General features: G+C 40.2%; 1 protein-coding gene across 1 annotated transcript; it reads right to left on the bottom strand.

Annotated features, from left to right (window-relative positions):
• Positions 1-1,836: 1,836 nt before the first annotated feature.
• Positions 1,837-11,420, bottom strand: LOC121062558 (butyrophilin subfamily 3 member A3-like). Its single transcript, XM_040542599.1, has 11 exons — positions 11,348-11,420; positions 10,297-10,569; positions 9,116-9,214; positions 8,424-8,450; positions 7,369-7,395; positions 5,850-5,876; positions 5,230-5,256; positions 4,279-4,305; positions 3,474-3,494; positions 3,129-3,155; positions 1,837-2,552 (listed from the first exon to the last, which is right to left on the bottom strand). Exons 1-11 carry the CDS (start codon positions 11,418-11,420, stop codon positions 2,032-2,034), a joined length of 1,149 nt encoding a protein of 382 aa, XP_040398533.1. The 3' UTR covers positions 1,837-2,031.
• Between the last annotated feature and the right edge of the window lie 7,093 nt (positions 11,421-18,513).

The following is an 18,513-nucleotide window of genomic DNA, read 5'->3' as shown; positions in this document are numbered from 1 at the left end:
CTGTTCTAGCACCTCTCACAGCCAGGCTAATTATTATCTTGCACTTGCAATCTACCTTATCTCCAACAATCTTGTCCTTTAATCCTCTCTTAATCAACACACTTTTATTGCAGTTACCTATGAAATGCAGAATACCTCGGGTCATCTGCATTAACAGAAGGGCTATGAGTACTTTAAATGAGCAATTATGGATTATGCCATGACTTGAAAGAATCCAGTATTTATTTTAAATGTATAAAATACATGAGGTATGCAACATTACTCAAAGACAGTTTGGAGGATAACAACCCATTCACAGGTTGGTCCTTTTTTTGGACAACAGGTTGACCATGAGCCAGCAGTGTGCCCTCGTGGCCAAGAGGGCCAATGGGATCCTGGCGTGCATTAAAAGGAACGTGGCCAGCAGGTCAAGGGAGGTGATCCTCCCCCTCTACTCTGCCCTGGTCAGGCATCACCTGGAGTACTGTGTCCAGTTCTGGGCTCCCCGGTACAAAAAAGACAGGGATCTCCTGGAAAGAGTCCAGCAGAGGGCCACAAAGATGATACGGGGCCTGGAGCATCTTCCCTATGAAGAAAGGCTGAGAGACCTGGATCTGTTCAGCCTGGAGAAAAGAAGACTGAGAGGGGATCTCACCAATGTGTATAAATACTTGAGGTGTGGGAGACAGAGGGATTTGGCCAACCTCTTTTCAGTGGTTTGTGGGGATAGGACAAGGGGTAATGGCCACAAGACAGAGCACAGGAATTTTCCCACCAACATGCGAAAGAACTTCTTCACGGTGAGGGTGACGGAGCACTGGAACAGGCTGCCCAGGGAGGTTGTGGAGTCTCCTTCTCTGGAGATATTCAAGGCCCGTCTGGACGCCTACCTGGGCAACCTGCTCTAGGGAACCTGCTTTGTCAGGGGTGTTGGACCCGATGATCTCTTGAGGTCCCTTCCAACCCCTTCAATTCTGTGATTCTGTGGTTCTTTTCCTCTGTTTTAATGTATATTTCTCATTTCTCAGTTGGTCATTTTTCTAGGCACTGGTGACTTTGAGTAATAAGGCCATGTTGTTTTACCTGGACACATCTCACGACACTGACGCAATACGCTGATTGACCTTTCAGTTATTCACACAAATGTTATTCATGAGAGTTTTAAACTGAACTAAGTATTAGGAGTGAGCTACCCTCTTTTTTAATGTTGACGTAGCCCCACTTTGAATTAGAGATGATATTGAGCTTGCAAATTTGGTCATTTAATTCTAGGTGCCTACATTCTCTACTGATTGTGACTGGAATGCGATGTCATTCACTTGCCTGAAGACAGACATCTATTGCCATTTACAAGCCATGTTCTATCTTCCCTCATCTTCAGCTGCTACTCCAGGAGAGAGATTCCCATAAATCTTATGTTCAGACAGCCCCATGGGAAATCAGATTGCATTAGGCTTCCACATTCAGACAGCTGAATCTAACTGTTGTCTGCTGTTCCTTAGGTCAAACTATCTTAACCAATTGTTTACATACAAGCAATTGCTTCTGAGTTTCATCATTACCAGTAGTTTTATCACATCCAGTATGTAATCTGTGGATTTCACCTTCATCACTTAATATTACTTCTAAGCAGAATTCCAAAATGGGGTCTTGCATTTCATAGTTCACAATTTGTTTTATATTTGTACTTTTCTGGTTCTGTATAAAATTTGAAATTTGTATTAATACCCTTCCTGGTAAACTGAACAAATGGGTTTATTAGTTAAAAATGAATTTACAATAAATCCTGCAATAAATCCATAATGGTTTGTTTTGTTTATATATATATATTATATTTTATTCCGGCAGTAATTGCAACATTTGATAGGCTTGGGTTTTTACAAAATTCATTCTTACTGCAAGATGTCTCACTAGGAAGTACTTCAAGGACTATTTATTTCTTGGCCAGGTTTTTAAAAGCTGAAAATTATTTTTTTCTTCCTTTATTCTTTTTCATCCTCTCTTACTCACCACATTATTAATTTATTAATCTCCTGGCCCTGTGGAAGAGCATCAAAGAGAAGGTAATAGGTTTAAAGTCTTTACAGGACGTATTCCCAACCATTTGCCGTCAAAGCCTGGACTGAAGAATGGGTACAGCTTCCCAGATAAGTTGTAATAGATGGATCCAAGAGAGCTCTTTTCTTCAACATCATAGAATGAAAGTTTTTTACGTTTTTGGTCCAGGAAAACACCCACCACACTGCACTGCTTGCAATTTCTTACATCCTCCTCATCAGTTAAGATGTATTTCCCCTGAGAAAACTGTAGACTAAGTAAGTTCTCCCCTGGGAGAGAATTCACTGTGCTGCTCATAAGTGCATTCCTAATCTCCTCACTCACCACTCCCAGCTCCCACTCTGATTGGTCTCCCACCTCCACTTCCCAGTAATGTTCATTTTCTGAAAAACCCTCAGTAGCTGCCACCATCATTTTGAGGGCATTCTCCTTCTGGATGGAGGACTTCACCCTATTTTTCTCCTCATTAATGCAGAGGCTGGGGTGCTTGTATTTCTGATCCAGAGTGATATTAACTTGAGAAAGGAAAAGAAAAAAAAAAGAAAGAAAAAACAAACAAACAAAAACAACTAAGTTATTTCTGATTTTCACAAAAGCAAACAATAATCTCAAAGGAAATGAATACAGAAAAGAAACTGTAAAATAATTAAATATATATATACACCTAGGAATATACAGTGTGGTTTTGTGACACAAAAACTCAATGGGAAAAATAACATCCAGCAGGGCACACCTTTTCTCTGGTTTTACTGTGACTTAGTGAAACCATCTGCACTCAGAGTAAGGGGCTCAAGGTCCTTTGGTCAGATTTCTGGCAAATGGCTTTTTGAATAGAATGCAAAACTGAACCTCTTGAAGCTACATAACATTTTAAAAGGTCCTAGTTAGCACAGAAATTATTTATCCCAACTCATGACACTGAGAACTGTGTAAATGGGGATGCCTACAAAAGCCTATGTGCTCATTTTGACCAACAAGCTTAAAATTTTCTCTAAATTATGATAGCCTGTGAATTTTTCGTAACACAAATGATAGACTCTTGTATGTGCATGAAAGAACATGAGGTTAATAGCAGGCAAGACTTAGCTTACCTGCATTGCTACGAGCTTTCCAGAACTCTGTAAGAAAAGAAAAGAGTGGTTAATTTAAATTACTGCAGAGTGTTAATATGCCAGATTGTGGAGCCGTGTGGTGGTTGAGGTTGCAAGAGAACTCTGGAGACCATCTGGTCTCAACCCCCCCTGCTCAAAAAGAGCTACCCAGAGCTATGTTTAGAGGGCTTTTGAATATTTCCAAGGTGGGAGACTCCACAACCTCTCTGAGCAACCTGTTCCAGTGCTCCACTTTGATAAAAAATATTTGATCAATAAAATAAAATAATAAATTAAAATTTGATTAATAATTAATTAATAATTAATTTTCAGATTTCAACTCACCCAGTTCATTCCGTGTTTTCTCTGAAAAATAGAGAAATTTATATTATCCCTACGAAAGGCAGAGCTCTTCTGTAGGGTATCTGCTAATATGAGTATTTCCAATACAACATTGCTAAAGTATGACATGGCTTAGGACTCAGAAAGGGATGCTAGGGTAACTTTGTGTGTGTAGAGGTTATCTAAATCCATGCTAGTCACCTGCAGTCCGTGTAAAGTAAGGAGAAACAGACTGGTACATCAGAAAGTGTTTCTTCTTTGCTGTTTCAACCACCTATCTCTTGGTGGTATCTCTATCTTCATCTCTCAGTAAGAAAGCCAAGAACACTTATTCAGTCTTGATGTCCAGAATTTAAATAACTAGCTAGGTGGGCTGAATTGTTTGTTAGGAGCTGTGGGCATACTACTTCCACATCCTGTCAGATGACAAACAGGAGCTTTACATGTCCAAGAGTCAAATTGTATATAAATACGTATATATGTTTTATTCCTGTTTTCAAAAGTATGCGTTAGGAAGGAAGATCTGTTTTCTGTTCAGCAACAGCAAAAACTGTACCCTTAATTGACTGAAATGAAATTCCCATGGTGTGGAAACAGACATTCCAGAGTCCAAGATTGTGCCAGATAAACACTTTTTTAGGGACAACTATGCCTCAGAGTGTGAAAGAGAGAGTGCAGTGCTGTGACAGATCTCAAACCTGGGGAAGAGCTCAGAAATTTGCACAGTTTGGATCTAAAATAATATTTCTGAACATAAATAACTTAAATGATTTTTAAGGATATTTCAAAGTTAACTTATTATCCTTACCAATTTTGTCCACTGCATCATCAGTTTCTATAAAGAAACAAAATTAAAAGTCCATGAAAAGCTAGGAAGACTAAAACAGGTGAATTATGCTACTATCATACATTATAGAATACTTTATATATAGGATTAATCTGTTCATATAATGCTTCTATTATTCTGCATATATAAGTTTTCTCTAGGATTAAATAATGTGCTGGATAAATATTCCTAAACTCAAAACATGACAAAATGAACATCAGGAAAAAAAAAAAAAAAGGAAAAAAAAAAAAAAAGAAAAAGTAGAAACCATCAGGGACTGATTTAGAACAAATAGCTAACAAGGACATTTAGGGTTCAGAGAGCATCTGAAGAGAAGTAGAGTGAAGCCTCTCTCAATAACACCAAGCCTGAGATGATATTCATTCATGTACACAATGTTATCACACAATGCTATCCTTTTTATGGCTCTTAGCTTCACCTGGGGACACACCTTATCACAGCTACTTTTTGAGAACTCTTTTTTCCTTACATCAGATTTTTCTTATTATGTTCTTTTTAAGGCTTTGATCAGATGGTTTAGTCATTATTTTGCTTTGAGTTGTAATAATAAAAAAAAAAAAAGTTCTACCCAAGTATTTTCTAGCAATGGAAAAAACACTTTCTGTCTCTTTCTAGGTAGATATTTACATATACTCTCTAACTCTATATACAGATATAGAGTTATATACCTATAGATAAAAAGAGGGACTGTAAGTACACATACGAACATAACACAACTTTTAAATTATATTTTGGTTGCAGTAGGGGAGTTAATCTTTGCAAATAATAACTTCTAAGAGCATTTCCCAATTCAAAATTGCATAAAACACCACTATTTTATTAGAGAGGTCATCTGCAATGCATCTTTCAGGATATGGTTAACAGAATAATGTGTCGTAGTAAATGTAGACTAGAAAAAAAAAGTTATTTTACCCTTCTGAAAATTCTTCTGCTCCTCATCTGAAAAGAAAACAAAGCAGAAATAGCAGTAAACTATACATTTCTCAAGAGGAAAACTCACAAAATCTCACTGAGAATTTTGATGTTAAATAATTTGTTCATTTAGGGAAGTGGGGCTTAACATTAAGTTAAGAATAAAATTTAAGGTACACAAGTAGGTTTTCAAAGGAGATGGGATAAATTGTCCTCTGGAGACACCCATCTTCCTCTGTATACTGCAGAAGGAGTCTAGATGATTAGCTTAGTCTAGATATGTAAAATCCATTGGCTAAAACCAGATGGAATTAATGATATCTGGTATTATTATCTTCAACTTAATTGAAAACACTGGGTTTCAAATAGAAGGACATTTTCCATATGGGCCCTCTCTCATGATACTAGATTTCTTTGAAATATAGAGGATTCTTCTAACCAAGGAATACTCAAAACCAAAATTCAAAAACAGCATGGGAATAAACAAGGAAACCTTGAAGAAAATAGAGAGGCCTGTAGCTTGTGCAGTCTTTCTGTAGTTTGTGTAGTCTTTTAGCTGACAAAATAAGGAAACAGAGAGACAGGTAGCATAACAAAGAGAAATCAAAATATGCTCTTACCCAGTTGATGATTGAGAACATTTATATCTGGAAAAAAAATGTTTAAGTATTAAAACACTAATTTCTTTCCATTTTATTTTAAACACCGGCTAAGCACCACACAACCTTTTGTTCACTCCTCAGAGTGGGATGGGGGAGAGAACTGAAAATGGGAAAAGTGTAATAACTTGTGGGTTGAGATAATTACAATTTAGTAAGAAAGAAAGGAAAAAAAAAAAGGAGAGAGGAAAAAAAAAAAGTGATGCAAAATGCAATTGCTCACCACCCACCAACTGAGGCCCAGCCAGTCCCTGAGCAATGGCAGCCCACTTTCCCAGCCAGCTCCCCCCAGTTTCCCCATGTTTCCCCCGAGTTTCCCCATGTTCAGCTTGACATCATATGGTATGGAATTTGGCCACTTTGGGTCAGCTGTCCTGGCTGTGTTCCCTCCCAACAACTTGTGCACCCCCAGCCTCCTCGCTGGCAGGGCAGTATAGAAGCTGAAAGGTCCTTGACTCTGTGCAAGCACTGCTCAGCAACAACTAAAACATCAGTATATTATTACCACCATTTTCATCAAAAATCCAAAATAGAGCACCATCCATATCAGCCACTATGAGGAAAAATAACTCCATCCCAGCCGAAACCAGGACACTGTTTCACTGTGTTCTCCATGGCAACAGACAAAATGAAGTGATCTGATCTTTGTAAAAACACCAGATGTTCAACTGCTACAAGACAGCCAGAGATTTTGGCTGCATTATGTTCAGGCGGGAGCAAAAAGACTGTTCAAGAAAATCACCAAAGTAAAATTAAGTTTTTAAGATGACTTAACTAGGGGAGAAGAGGAGGGATAAAATAAATAAAACATCCTTTGATGACCATGTGATTGAACAGCCTTACCACAGGCATCTAAGGGATGTTTCTTAGTACTTATACTGAAACAATTGAACCATGTTCAGATAACGTTAAATATGGTTTTATAAAAGGTATAACTGATGCTTCTCCACGGTACCTTAAGGAGTACTAAAACAGTCTCAAAAATTTGCTGACTTTACTACATCTCTGGCACAATTTGCATGCCCACCACACTTGCTCTTAAGAGTAAAAACAATCTTCTTGCTCTACATTTGTACAATGAAGTCCTAGTAACAAAGCTGGTAGGTTTTTCATAAAGAGATCTGAAAAGGAATTTATTTTTGAGACTCTAAAGCTTAAACCTTTCCTTACTAGTTGAAATTCACCATGAAACATAATCCCAAATCGATTTGTCTGAATTAACTGACCAAATAATTTGCAAGCTCAAAGACTGACCGAAAATACTTATCAGATCAAACTTCAACGAATTAATCATTGTCCTTGCAGTAGGCATCAACTATCTTTAAATGTACAATATGAAAGCTAATTTAATGATTTCTAAATTTTACTTTGCAAAAGCAATACAGCTACTAATGTTTCCTGAGCTCAGCCTTTATCTGTTTATAAAGGATCAGAGAGATTTATAGGTACAAATCACAGATAAAAAAGCTGTTACACTTACCTTGTTGAATGTCCTTTTGTGCATTTACTGTGAACAGAGAGAAAAATGAATCCTAAAAATAATTCAAGCACTAAACATTCAGTTTTAAAGACTACACAGAAGTGATTAAACCACAACAATTTGCATGTATATTTGTATGTATGTATTTGCATGCATATTTGTACATATACATAAATTGTTGGTTGTATCTGAATGCTAGGGAATAGCCTTGAAAAATAAATTATTTTTCATAGACACATTTAAACAACTTCAGTAGTGTCATTGACTGGAACAAAAATAATAACCTTGTTTCCTCAAGTTAAGCCTGTTTCCTGCAATATTTGAAACAAAAATAGTAGAGATCAAGGGCAAAACAGATTTTGACATCTCTTGTTTTCTCTGCTGTTTCAAACTCATGTCAATTCAGGGACCAGCAGCTAATGACACTTTTTGCAGTCACAAAAGAGTTGAGCTTGGAAGGGGACCTCTGGAGGCCACCTAGTCCACCCAATCTGTTCAAACAAATTTGGCCCAGGGCTGTGTCCAACTGGATTTTGAATGTTTCCAAGGAAGGAGATTCCACAACCTCTATGGGTTCCAGTATTCATACACCATCACAATAAAAAGGCTTTTTTTGGTTGTTCTCTGATGTCAGTATATACTGAGTTTTATTTCACAAGCCATACTAACTTACCATCTGAAAACTGGCAAAATGGATTAAAAATATTTCAGCAAGGACTAAATACAAATTTTATTAAAAGTTGCTGTAGACATATTCCCAATTTTAAACATCCAAAACATTTTTGTTTGTATGTAGTTTTCTAAGTTTAGTTTCTGGGTAGCAGTCCATTCCCTTAAGTATGGCAGAGAAGTATTTTCTTTTCTCTGGAGTTATGATTAATATAAAACAGCCACTGGATTTATTCTTATTCTCTTCTGTAACTCAGAAGTATTAAAAAACAAAAACAGCTTTAGGAATACAGGTAATTAGCCCTATTGTTTATACCACTGGCCAACTCTATACTGCTGTATGTATCAAGGTGTTCATGATGAAATGCAGCATTAACATTACTTACATGCACGAGTTGTAGCCTTATTGTTCACTGAGAGAGAGAGAAGGGGGAGGGAGGGAGAAAGAAAATGTTATCTAGCTTTCTTCCTTGCTTACTTCTATGTTTTCAAATGAAACTTTTCATATTCTGTAGTTGTCATGGGTACTGTTTGGTAAATACACAAATTATCTTCAAAATATCTTGATTTACATATATTTTCCACTACAATCATGAGAAATCACACATAATTTAATGAATAAAACTAGTGATATTGAAAGAAAAATATCAGACTTAGCAAACTTCCTTGGCAACAGATTTATGTTGTAGAACTGTCCTAGAAACAGCATATAAAGCAATAAAATGACTTGCAAATAAATGAAGCCAGTGGACACATTTGGGTAGAGTAATATATTTTTGTGAGTGTTCCTTTATTTCAGTAATGAGATTAAGTTGAAACAATGATTTCACTACAGTAATGTGTTGATTCATATTGTCAAATGTAATTGTATAGATTTATAGCCCAAGATGTTGGAGTAGTTAACAGTTGCTTAAAAATGAATATGTAAGGTAATCAAAAACACATTAAAAAGTCATGGCTGAAAAATCACAAGTGTGATTGCTCATAATGCTGTTTACTCCCCAGATAACTCTGGACATGGTGACAGTCTTTCAACCAGATTGTACTAAGCATTCATCACTTTAAGAGTAGAACTTACCTCTGAGTTTATAAAATGCAGCAATAACGAGGAATACACTCAGGAGTAGGATCACAACAAAAGCTGCCAGCCAAGGGGAGGTGGCAGGAAAGAAGACATCTGCAAATTATTTAAGGTGATCAGTTATCATTTTATTCGCATAACTGACTATTAGCATTCTATCAGATTCATATGGGTAAGGAACATTGTCTGTAAACCACTAGGAAGAGCAGTAGCTATCTCTGTTCATCTTTGATGCCTGGTTTCAATAGGCTAGTGACCAGTTTCAACTAGGCAGAACATCAGCATGAGCCTGGAAACAACCTCAAGTGTATCAGAATCCAGAACAATAAATGTTTATGACTTTGCCTCCTGTCTTATCAAAATAAAGGTTCAAAAGCAAATCTCTGTGAATCTCAACACCTTTCAAAAGTTGTATCCTTAGGCTCAAATGAACGATGCTAAAGATATAGTTGATAGTTACTTGTGCTATAAATGTACAGCTGTGTGTTGTGACCACATTTTCACTTTACTGGAAAGCACAGAAGAAAAATTACTAGGATTAGCCTTCTTCCAAAGAAACTAGTCATCCATCTGTCAACAACTGGCAATTTACTATTGGAACTTCACATACTACAGTCTGAATAATTTTTGGAGTAGCCTATTTACTCCACTGAATGTAAAAAAGTAACTTTATACTCTGATTGTATGCCTAAAGTGAAACAAAATGAATTTGGATCTATGCTTCATTCCTAGACACCTGTAGGAGCAGTTCACCAGGACTTTTTTATCCCTGGGTTATTTTATTGTGTTAGCAAAGATTTGACCAAACCACTGCATTAGGTATTATATTAATAGAATAATAAAGGGAAGAAAATAGAGAGGGAGAGGAAGGGAACTGTATCCTCCTCCATCCCTGTGAGTGAGACTAGGTATCACCTGATCACAAGAGTTCATTTCCACCAGGCATGATCACACCCATGGAAGGGTATTTTCATTAATATTTTTACAAAGTTTTCCACTGACCTACAGAAGCTTATAGCTGTTCAGTTTTGTTAAATATATATTTATACATATATTACAGAAGAAAACTTCCGTGAAACTGATAATTCTGTTCCACTGGAAATTTGTTTTCCTGGAGCAATCTGGTCTATACGCATTAGTTCACTATTTTCCCTCCCAAACCAGAAGCTCATTCTCACCTGCAATGACAACTGAAGATTCTGTTGATGTTTTCAGCAGTTTATCTATTATTTTGCAGGACACAGAGTTTCCAGATCCTGGTTTCAAAATGATGGAGCTGCTGACATTAGCAGTGCTGGTACCAGTAGTGAGAGGAGTTCCAGTGATATTATCTCCTCTACTGTCTGTCCACAACATCTGAACTTGAGAAAACAACCTTTCAGAGAAACATTTGAGTCGAATACCATCATCCTCGTAATCATCCACAACAAGCAAGGGATCGTGGCCAGCACCTACAGAAGAGATAGATGAACAGGTGAGCCACACACAGCAATCTCAGTGGTTCTACAGGGTAAGGGGAAGAAGACTGTGAGAAGTTTTGCATTTATAATGCCCTAACAGCACTTTCTCCACTGAAGATGCAGCCTTTATCAGATAACATCAGCATGTACTCCCACAGCTCTCATCAGAAGCAGCAGACAGATTGTAAAGCACAAGTCTGAGGATTAAAAAAAATAAAATAAAATAAAAAGATCATGGATGCCTTTGAAGCACAAGTCATTAAAAGCTGTCCCTATTTTAAATGACCAGCAACAAGCACAGCCATGCAACTGCCAGTCAAAATTACCTTGACACCTCCATTCCCAGTACTGACAACACTAGGTTATCTGAGTATGTTCATCTCATCAAATCTTAGCCATCTAAAAGGTAAGTACCTCATGGACGCAATTATAGAGAAAATGTGGAGAAACAGAACTTACTACACAGTGTTTCATTCCTTTGGAAGATGGTAACATAAGATCTGTTATACTTTTTGAGCTCCTGTCTTCTCCTATTCACTGTACAGGTATCTTAGATAAAACTGAGCTCTCAGACGCTCAGTTTTAATGCCTGCACTTGAGCACACTGAATTCTAGAATTCGCACCTGTGCTCCCTGAAATCCAAAGAAATCATCTAAATCTGGACCTCCTGGAGAGGAGAAGACAGTCATAGGAGGCATCCATTCAAATGTATTCATAGTCTCTTAAACAAATTTAGTACAGAGTGAAATTATTACAGAGCTCAATTACCTTCAATGGGCTGGTGTGTAGATACCAACACCAAGATGAAGATGACTGCTGTCAGCTGGACTGAAAGCCCCATGCCTATATGGTAGAAAAAAAAAATCTGTTTGAAGGTAAAATAAAGGATGTGGGGGTCTGCATAGTTGAATTACATCATCCCCAAATTCACTCTTTCACTCTAAGATCTTGTCGACTGCTCATGTACACTACCTACATGCTTAACTGCAACCCAAGTGAAGCAGTGGCCAGAGCAGTCCTATGACTGCTCCTGTGAGCTGCATGGAGATGCTCCAATGCTGATAGCAGTTGATGATTATGAACTGAGCAGTTCCTGAGCCAGGTAGACATGTGTCTCATTAGTCATACTAGTAAAAGGACTTGGGATGACTCTTTTGAGTTAAGGGCGAAGACAATATTGGTACAAAACAGAACACAAAATCTGCCATATTTGGGTATGTAAAGCTATGTTATGGACACTGAAAAGTCTTTTTTTTTTCATGCCAACTAATCTCTGCAATCCCAAATTGAGTTTGATGCAGTGCTGTTGATCTGTGGCTCCCTCTTGTGATTCTTGTGGTTGCTGTTGAAACTAAAACTTGAAAATGAAGTCAACAGTTTTTCAAGACATTCAAATTTCAAGCCCAGCATCTTTTTTTTTTGTTTTGAGGGGCCATCCCTTACTACAGATTTCCATAAATATCCCTGACAAAGTATAATCTAAAACACATAAATAAATACACTCTTTAAATAAAAAGGCATATTGGGATTGGTATTTTCTAAATTAAATATTTCACTTTGGAAACAATATAACCATATTTTCCTTAGATATTTTAAATGAAACTGTTTAAATAAATATTTTTTAAGTAAATTAACTATGAATTTAAAGCAGAATTTTCCAATATTTATATAACCAAACCCTCTCTTGCTTTCTGTATGTATAGATAGATATAAAACTATAAATAAATATAATTAGAATAACTGTAACTCTGTATATATAGTCAAATAAGAATGTTTCACTTTGGAAACAGTAAAAATTAACTTTTAAAAAATCATAATTTAAAAAAAGAGAGAAGGGAGGAAGGGATGAAGGGAGGGATGGAGGGAGGGAAAAGATAGATCTTCCTTTAACCTAGTAAAACAAACAATGCTCTCCTTTGAAGACCACCATATTTCTTGGTAGGTTATGTGTTTTCTTCTCCCTTCCCCACCACATGCACTATCTATATATATTTTGTTCTTTGTTTTGTTTTTGTTTGCTTGTTTGATTGCAATGTAAAATGGAACTTCTCATACTTTTGGCCCATCCATACTTCTCTGAGCATTTTTCAGCATTTCCTCTGGTTATAATGACTAAGACAACTAATCACTTAAGACACAGTAAGGTCACTTTCACAGGAGAAAAAATCCATATACCATGACTGGGAGATGCCTATTTTTCTTCACTGACTGTAAAAAGAGAGCAGGAAACTAAATTTAATATAATATAATATATAGTATAAGTTCTACTTTTTATACTTTTTGAGGAGCATTGTAGTCTATTCCTAAAGCCATTAAGAATGTGGGACACTGACAAATTTATGATTGGCTTTATCAACTTTTTTTTTTAACTTTTAAAAAAATTACTTATTTTTTATTTATTTTTTGACCCTTTACACATTTTAAGGTCTTCCTTTCCTGGCAAGGTACCTAGAGAAAAGTTTTCACTTTTTTTTATCATAGCTAAGATTCTGATGGAAATACAAGAACTGAGATGCCTGGGATTTGAGGAAACAGGAAAGGAAAAAGCATAATATATTGAAAGGAAAGAAAAAAATGAAAACAAACAAATGGGATCAAAAAATTAAAGTGTCTGCAGTCTGACTGCATTTGTTGTGCCATTGTCATTGTAAAGACAGCAATGAACACTCTGAAAATGAAGAAAAACACTGCACACTGAGTGCACCAGCTACAAGCAGGAGCAAAGGGCAAGGAGTATTATGAACATCAAAAATGAAAGTAATGCCTTATACCTAAGAAAGAAGACAAAATGGCGGAGTGAGTTAAGGGATCTGCTCCCATTTCATGCTATTAATGCATAATCTCATCTGGGTCTTACCAAAAGGATTGTACATCCACATCTCACTTCAAGAGTGTGGATTTCCCTCTGCTAAATCTGATCTTATTTGAGCCTGAAGCCAAATCTAAAAGAAAGTATGGCTTCAAGACACGTAGATATGACAGTATGTTTGAAGTTTTTACCGTCTCTTGCAAGTAGCAGCTCACCATTCAGAAATACATACAAAACAGAGTTCAGCAGTTCCCAGACATAATCCCAAGAAATCTTTCAAGACAATACCTGACATATCTACCAATCAACACAACTCAATGCAACACAACACAACAACTGCAAGAAACAGAGAGCTAAGAAAATATTCAGAAGTCTTCCCTACATAAGCAGCTAAAGAAACCACCGTATTTGTTAATGAGAAATACAAACCTGCATTTCCACAAATGCAGCTGTACCCTAAAGAAATCTGCATGCAGGTGCTTACATTTGTTGGCAATACTCAGAAGGTTGCTGGTACCTTTGGACCCTGACAGCAACAGCTCCTGACCATAAAACTAATTCATTCATTTCCATAAGTTACCCATTAACCTTTGCAATGCAACAGTAAAATAAGGGAGGGGATGAAAAAGGAAAAAAAAAAAAAAAAGGGTTGTGGGTGGGTTTGGGGATTTATACTGTTATTTGGGGTCAAATACTCTACGGTAGGTAAAAAGAAGTGTAAAGTGCTCTCAGAAAACTTCAGACAATGGAAGCTTTCAATACTGTTGTGGAAAATGAATCCAAGAAACTGCTAGGGCTGGCCATTATTGGCCAGTTTATACTGGTGCTAATCTAAAAATGTGAGTTTACTGTTGGATGTATTGGAGGAGGTTTTTCAAGACAAGAAGAGCATTTCTACTTAAAATTTGGCATCTGTGTCTTCACTTTTTGTGTACAAATGAATGTTAAATATTTTGCATAAAACCTCCCTCCTCAGGAAGTGTTGCATCCTTCTAAGACTATTTCACAGAATCACAAAATTGTAGGGGTTGGAAGGGACCTCGAAAGATCATCGGGTCCAACCCCCTGCCAAAGCAGGTTCCTTAGAGCAGGTTGCCCAGGTAGGCGTCCAGATGGGCCTTGAATATCTCCAGAGAAGGAGACTCCACAACCTCCCTGGGCAGCCTGTTCCAGTGCTCCATTACCCTCACAGTGAAGAAGTTCTTTCGCATGTTGGTGCAAAACTTCCTGTGATCAATTTTGTGGCCGTTGCCCCTTGTCCTGTTCCCAGAAAACACTGAAAAGAGGTTGGCCAAATACCACTGTCTCCCACACTTAAGATACTTGTAAACATTGATAAGATCCCCTCTGTCTTCTCTTCTCAAGGCTGAACAGATCCAGGTCTCTCAGCCTTTCCTCATAGGGAAGATGCTCCAGGCCCCGTATCATCTTTGTGGCCTTCTGCTGGACTCTTTCCAGGAGATCCCTGTCTTTTTTGTACCAGGGAGCTCACAACTGGACACAGTACTGCAGGTGAGGCCTGGCAAGGGCACAGTAGAGGAGGAGAGCCACCTCCCTTGACGTGCTGGCCACACTCCTTTTAATGCATGCCAGGATCCCACTGGCCTTCTTGGCCACCAAGGCACACTGCTGGCTCATGGTCACCCTGTTGTCCACCAGGACTCTCAGGTCCTTCTCCACAGAGCTCCTCTCCAGCAGGTCATCCCCCAGCCACTACTAATACATGCGGTTGTTCCTTCCCAGGCGCAGGACTCTACACTTGCTCTTGTTAAACCTCATTTGGTTACTTCCTGCCCAGCTCTCCAGCCTGTCCAGGTCTCGCTGAATGGCAGCACAGCCTTCTGGCATGTTGGCCACTCCTCACAGCTTTGTATCATCGGCATACTTGCTGAGGGTGGACACTATTCCCTCATCAAGGTCATCGATGACGATGTTGAACAAGACCGGACCCAGCACCGACCCCTGGGGAACACCGCTAGTCACAGGTCTCCAGACAGACTCTGCGCCGCCGATCACCACCCTCTGAGCTCAGCCAGTCAGCCAGTTCTCAACCCACCTTACTGTCCTCTCATCTATCCCACACTTTCTCAGCTTTGCTAGCAGGATGTCATGGGATACAGTATCAAAAGCCTTGCTAAAGTCAAGGTAGATGACATCCACTGCTCTCCCTCCATCTACCCAGCTGGTGATGCCATCATAGAAGGCAAGGAGGTTGGTCGAGCACAATTTCCCCTTGGTGAATCAATGCTGACTACTCCTCATAACCTCCTTCTCTTCCAATTGCTTGGAGATGGCATCCAGAACAAGCTGTTCCAACACCTTTCCAGGGACAGAGGTGAGACTGACTGGCCTGTAGTTTCCCGGATCCTCCTTCTTGCCCTTCTTGAAGACCGGGGTGACATTGGCTATCCTCCAATCTTCAGGCACCTCTCCTGTTCTCCAGGACCTTTCAAAGATGATAGAGAGCAGTTCAGCGATCACCTCCGCTAACTCCCTCAGCACATGTGGATGCATCCCATCCGGACCCACAGATTTGTGTGCGTTGAGCCCACTCAGACTCTTGGGAACCATTCCCGCATCAAACAGGGGGGAGATGTCCACTTCCCAGACTCTTTCTCCTCCCTCCAGGGTCCAGGAGTCCCAGGGGGCGAGTCTTTGAAAGAAAGACCGAAGCAAAGAAGGCATTCAGTGTCTCCGCCTTCTCAGCATCCCCCGTTACCAGGACACCCGCCTCGTTCAGCAGGGGACCCACATTATCTCTAGTCTTCCTTTTACTGTTTACATACTTAAAAAAAAAAAACCTTCTTATCCTTTATCTCTTTCGCAAGCTTCACCTCCAGGTGGGCTTTAGCCTTCCTCGTCGTGTCCCTGCAGGCCCTGACAACACTCCTATACTGCTCCCAAAAGGACAGGCCCTTTTTCCACATTTCATAGACCTTCCTCTTCCTTTTGACATTGTTGATGAGCTCCTTGCTCATCCACGCAGGTCTCCTGCCCCCCTTCCCCGATTTCCTATTCTTAGGGATGCACAGATCCTGAGCTTGGAAGAAGTGCTGTTTAAATGTTGCCCAGCTCTCACAAGCACCCTTGCCTTCTAGCAATCTAGCCCATGAGATACCCACAAGTAGGTCCCAGAATAGGTTGAAGTTGGCTCTTCGAAAACCCAGGGTAGCAATCCTACTTTTTGCCTTACTTCTTCCACCAAGTTCCATCTTGAACTCCACCGTCTCATGGTCGCTCCATCCCAAGATGCCCCCAACCTTCACATCCCTAACAAGCCCATCCCTGTTGGTAAGAACAAGGTCCAGAAGCCCCACTCCCACCCCACTGGTTCCTCCACCACCTGCATCAGAAAATTATCTTCAACACATTGAAGGAACCGTTTGGACTGCACATGCCTGGCTGAGTTACTTTCTCAACAGATATCTGGATAATTGAAGTCCCCCATGAGAACCAGTGCCCAGGATCACGAGGCTACTTCCAGCTGCTTGTAGGAGGCGTCATCGTGACCCAGAGTACACCTGCACAACAGTGTCACCCATACCAGCCGGCCCCTTAATTCTCACCCACAAGTTCTCCACTTGTCCTTCACCCTCCCCCAGGTGGAGCCAGGCACACTCTAATTGCTCCCTCACATAAAGGGCAACTCCTCCCTCACGCTTCCCCAGCCTGTCTTTCCTAGAAAGAACATAGCCCTCCATGACAGTGTTCCAGTCATGTGAGCTGTCCCACCACATAGCCGTGATTGCAACGAGATTGTGGCCCTGCGACCGTACACAGATCTTGAGCGCATCCTGTTTATTTTCCATGCTTCGTGCATTGGTATATAGGCATTTTAGGGAAGCAGCAGGCTCAGTTACCCCTAGAGGGACACACGAAGAAGATTCCGGATGGGGTATCAGGAATATTACTTTCCCTGAGGAGCCCTTGGATGATCCTATGGGACAACTCAGAGCTTTTTCCCTACTATCTTCATCAGGGTCAGCAGTGACAACATCCTCCAGCCCTTCTCTGTCACTTCTAACTGCCCTCCCTTCCCCCGTCAAACCTAGTTTAAAGCCCTGGTAATAAGTCCAGAGAGCTTGCTCCCCAATACACTTGTGCCCCACTTGCTGAGTTGGAGTCCGTCAGCAGACCACAAACCCAACTTCTCAAAGGCCTGCCCAAGATCAAAATACCCAATGCCTTGATCCAGACACCATCCCCTCAGCTAGTCACTTACCTGTCCTGTTCTCCTCCTTCTTTCTGGGTCCCAGTCACCCATTGGGAAGACAGAGGAGAACACTACCTGCACCCCCAATCCCTTCAACATCCTTCCCAAGGCTGCAAAGTCCTGTTTAATATTACTCATTTTTCTTGTTGCAGCTTCCCAGGACCCAACATGAATGACAACAAGAGGATAGTAGTCTTCTGGTTTAATGAGCTGTGGCAGAGCCTTTCTTACATCTCTGACACGTGCTCCAGGAAGAGAACACACATCTCTGGAGAGGTTATCCGGGCGGCAAATGGGAGCCTCAGTGCTCCCCAGCAAGGAGTCTCCAGTCACGAAGACTCTTCGCCCTTTTTTTGTGGCACTGTTTTTGATGCAGTGCCGTCTGGCCCCACTCCCTATGCTTGGTACTCCCCTCATTCTTATCATGCTTCTCGGAGTCCGGGTTTCTGACTACTGTCCAGACCCTCATCCTTTTCCTTTTCTTGCCCGTGAGCCTTGAATCTATTACCCAGGGACTCCGTGGAGGTTGGTGGCTCAGTGGGTGTTGGGGGCAGATGCCTCCTTCTACTTTGAGCAGAGACAAGGTTCCAGCCCCTTTCCTCTCGTGGGCAGTCAAGCCCTCTGTCCTGCAGGTGAGCAGCTGGATCAGCTACTGCTCCTTGCAGGGACTTTGGAGGGAGCTGCCGGGTCTCAGTATGGGCAGGCTTACACCTCCTCAAAAGACTATCCATCTCCCTCAGAGTCTCCCAGGAGCCTCTCAGGCTGCCAATTTCTCGCTTCAGCCTGGCCATCTTCTCAAGCAGTTCCTTGAGCAGTGCACACGTGCACCAATGACAGTCCTCTCTTCCCTCAGGGCCCAGAGGGGCCTTCAGATTCCGGAGCTCCCCACGGTCTCCAGCCTGGACTGCCACA

Source organism: Cygnus olor, chromosome 32 (genome assembly GCF_009769625.2).
Source record: "Cygnus olor isolate bCygOlo1 chromosome 32, bCygOlo1.pri.v2, whole genome shotgun sequence".
NCBI lineage: Eukaryota > Metazoa > Chordata > Aves > Anseriformes > Anatidae > Cygnus > Cygnus olor.
The sequence above is the reverse complement of the archived record's forward strand: the minus strand, read 5'-3'. Positions and strand labels throughout refer to the sequence as shown.